At 66.1% G+C, this 1229-nt stretch overlaps 1 protein-coding gene; it reads left to right on the top strand.

Annotated features, from left to right (window-relative positions):
• Positions 1–153: 153 nt before the first annotated feature.
• CHC_T00004102001 (hypothetical protein) lies at positions 154–784 on the top strand. XM_005715341.1 is given in 2 exon segments: positions 154–681; positions 682–784. The coding sequence occupies 1 exon segment, from the start codon at positions 154–156 to the stop codon at positions 679–681; it is 528 nt and encodes a 175-aa protein (XP_005715398.1). The 3' UTR covers positions 682–784.
• The last annotated feature ends 445 nt before the right edge of the window (positions 785–1229 follow it).

Genomic DNA, 1229 nt, shown 5'->3' with positions numbered 1-1229 from the left:
GCCGCGAAAGCGGGCGACGTCGCGCACGAGGACGAGTTTTACGCCGAGATGAACCACTTTGAGTACGGGGCGCACGCGGCGAGACAGGACGAGCTGTCCGCGCCGCTGCAGCTCGCGCGCGCGCCGCACAGGCATAGAAGGCGGTTCGCGACGATGACGGTGCAGAACGCGTACTACATCTCGGCGCCGAGGAGGCCCGTGAGACACTTCCACCTGACGACCGAGCTGGAGCCCGAGTTTGGGTGGGGCGTGCATACGGTGCGGCTCAACTCGGACCCGCGGGCGCAGCGGTTCGAGTACGCGGCGTCCGACGATCAGATCGAGGCGCTGCCCGCGTTCGTGATGGAGAAAGGGGAGACGCGGTCCGTGCAGCGGATCTTTGCGGACATGGGCGTGCCCGAGCACGAGAAGATGGCGGCGGCCGAGGAGGATGGGGACGGGGCGGCGGACGGGTTGACCGAGTGCGCGATTTGCCTGTCCGACTTTGAGGCCGGGGACGAGATCACGCTGCTCCCGTGCGGGCACTTTTTTCACCTGACCGGGTGCGTGAGGGAATGGCTCAGAGATCACGCGCGCACCTGCCCGACGTGCAGGGCGGACATTTGTAATAGGAGTACGGGCAGCTCGGACGGGCTCGGATCGCACTCGGCGACCGTGGCCACGAGCGAGGAGATCTCGTGAATATAGAGGAGGCGGAGGGGCGGTTTATGCAATACGTATACAGGTAGTAGAGCAGTCAGCAGATGTGAGCAGAGGGACTTGTAACAAAACTCGTTAACGCCTACGTCGCCTGAGCGCTACCCTTGTACAGTATCCACCGCCGCCGCGGCCGCCGCGGCCGCCGCGCGCCTTGCTGCTCTACGCGCAAGGGTTGCACTGTTTCAGTACTGTACGTGCCCGGCGGGGGAGGTGGGCAAGGTTTTGCACACGTCGGCAGAGACTTTTTTTTACGGTGGAAGGAGGAGGCGGGCTGGAGGGATGGGATATGATGTTTAAAAAGATGTCGTTTATCGGGCGCTTGCATCCGGCACGCAGGACTGGCGCGCAGGACCGGCATGCAGGGCAGGACCGGTGCGGCGCGGCAGAAGCGCTGCACAACGGGCGGCAGTGGCGGGGTCGGGGCCGAGTGGGCCGGGGCGGGGGGGGGGGGGGGGGGGGGGGTTTTTTTTGTGCCCTGGGGGAAATGGTAAAGGGGGGGGGGGGGGGGGGGGGGGGGGCGCCCTTGGGGG

Source organism: Chondrus crispus, genomic scaffold (genome assembly GCF_000350225.1).
Source record: "Chondrus crispus Stackhouse genomic scaffold, scaffold_212, whole genome shotgun sequence".
Lineage (NCBI taxonomy): Eukaryota > Rhodophyta > Florideophyceae > Gigartinales > Gigartinaceae > Chondrus > Chondrus crispus.
This window is presented reverse-complemented; position numbering and strand designations above follow the sequence as displayed.

Bases quoted from the DNA above. Each gene is read 5' to 3' on its own strand.
- CHC_T00004102001 (XM_005715341.1), top strand. From the start codon at position 154: ATGACGGTGCAGAACGCGTACTACATCTCGGCGCCGAGGAGGCCCGTG.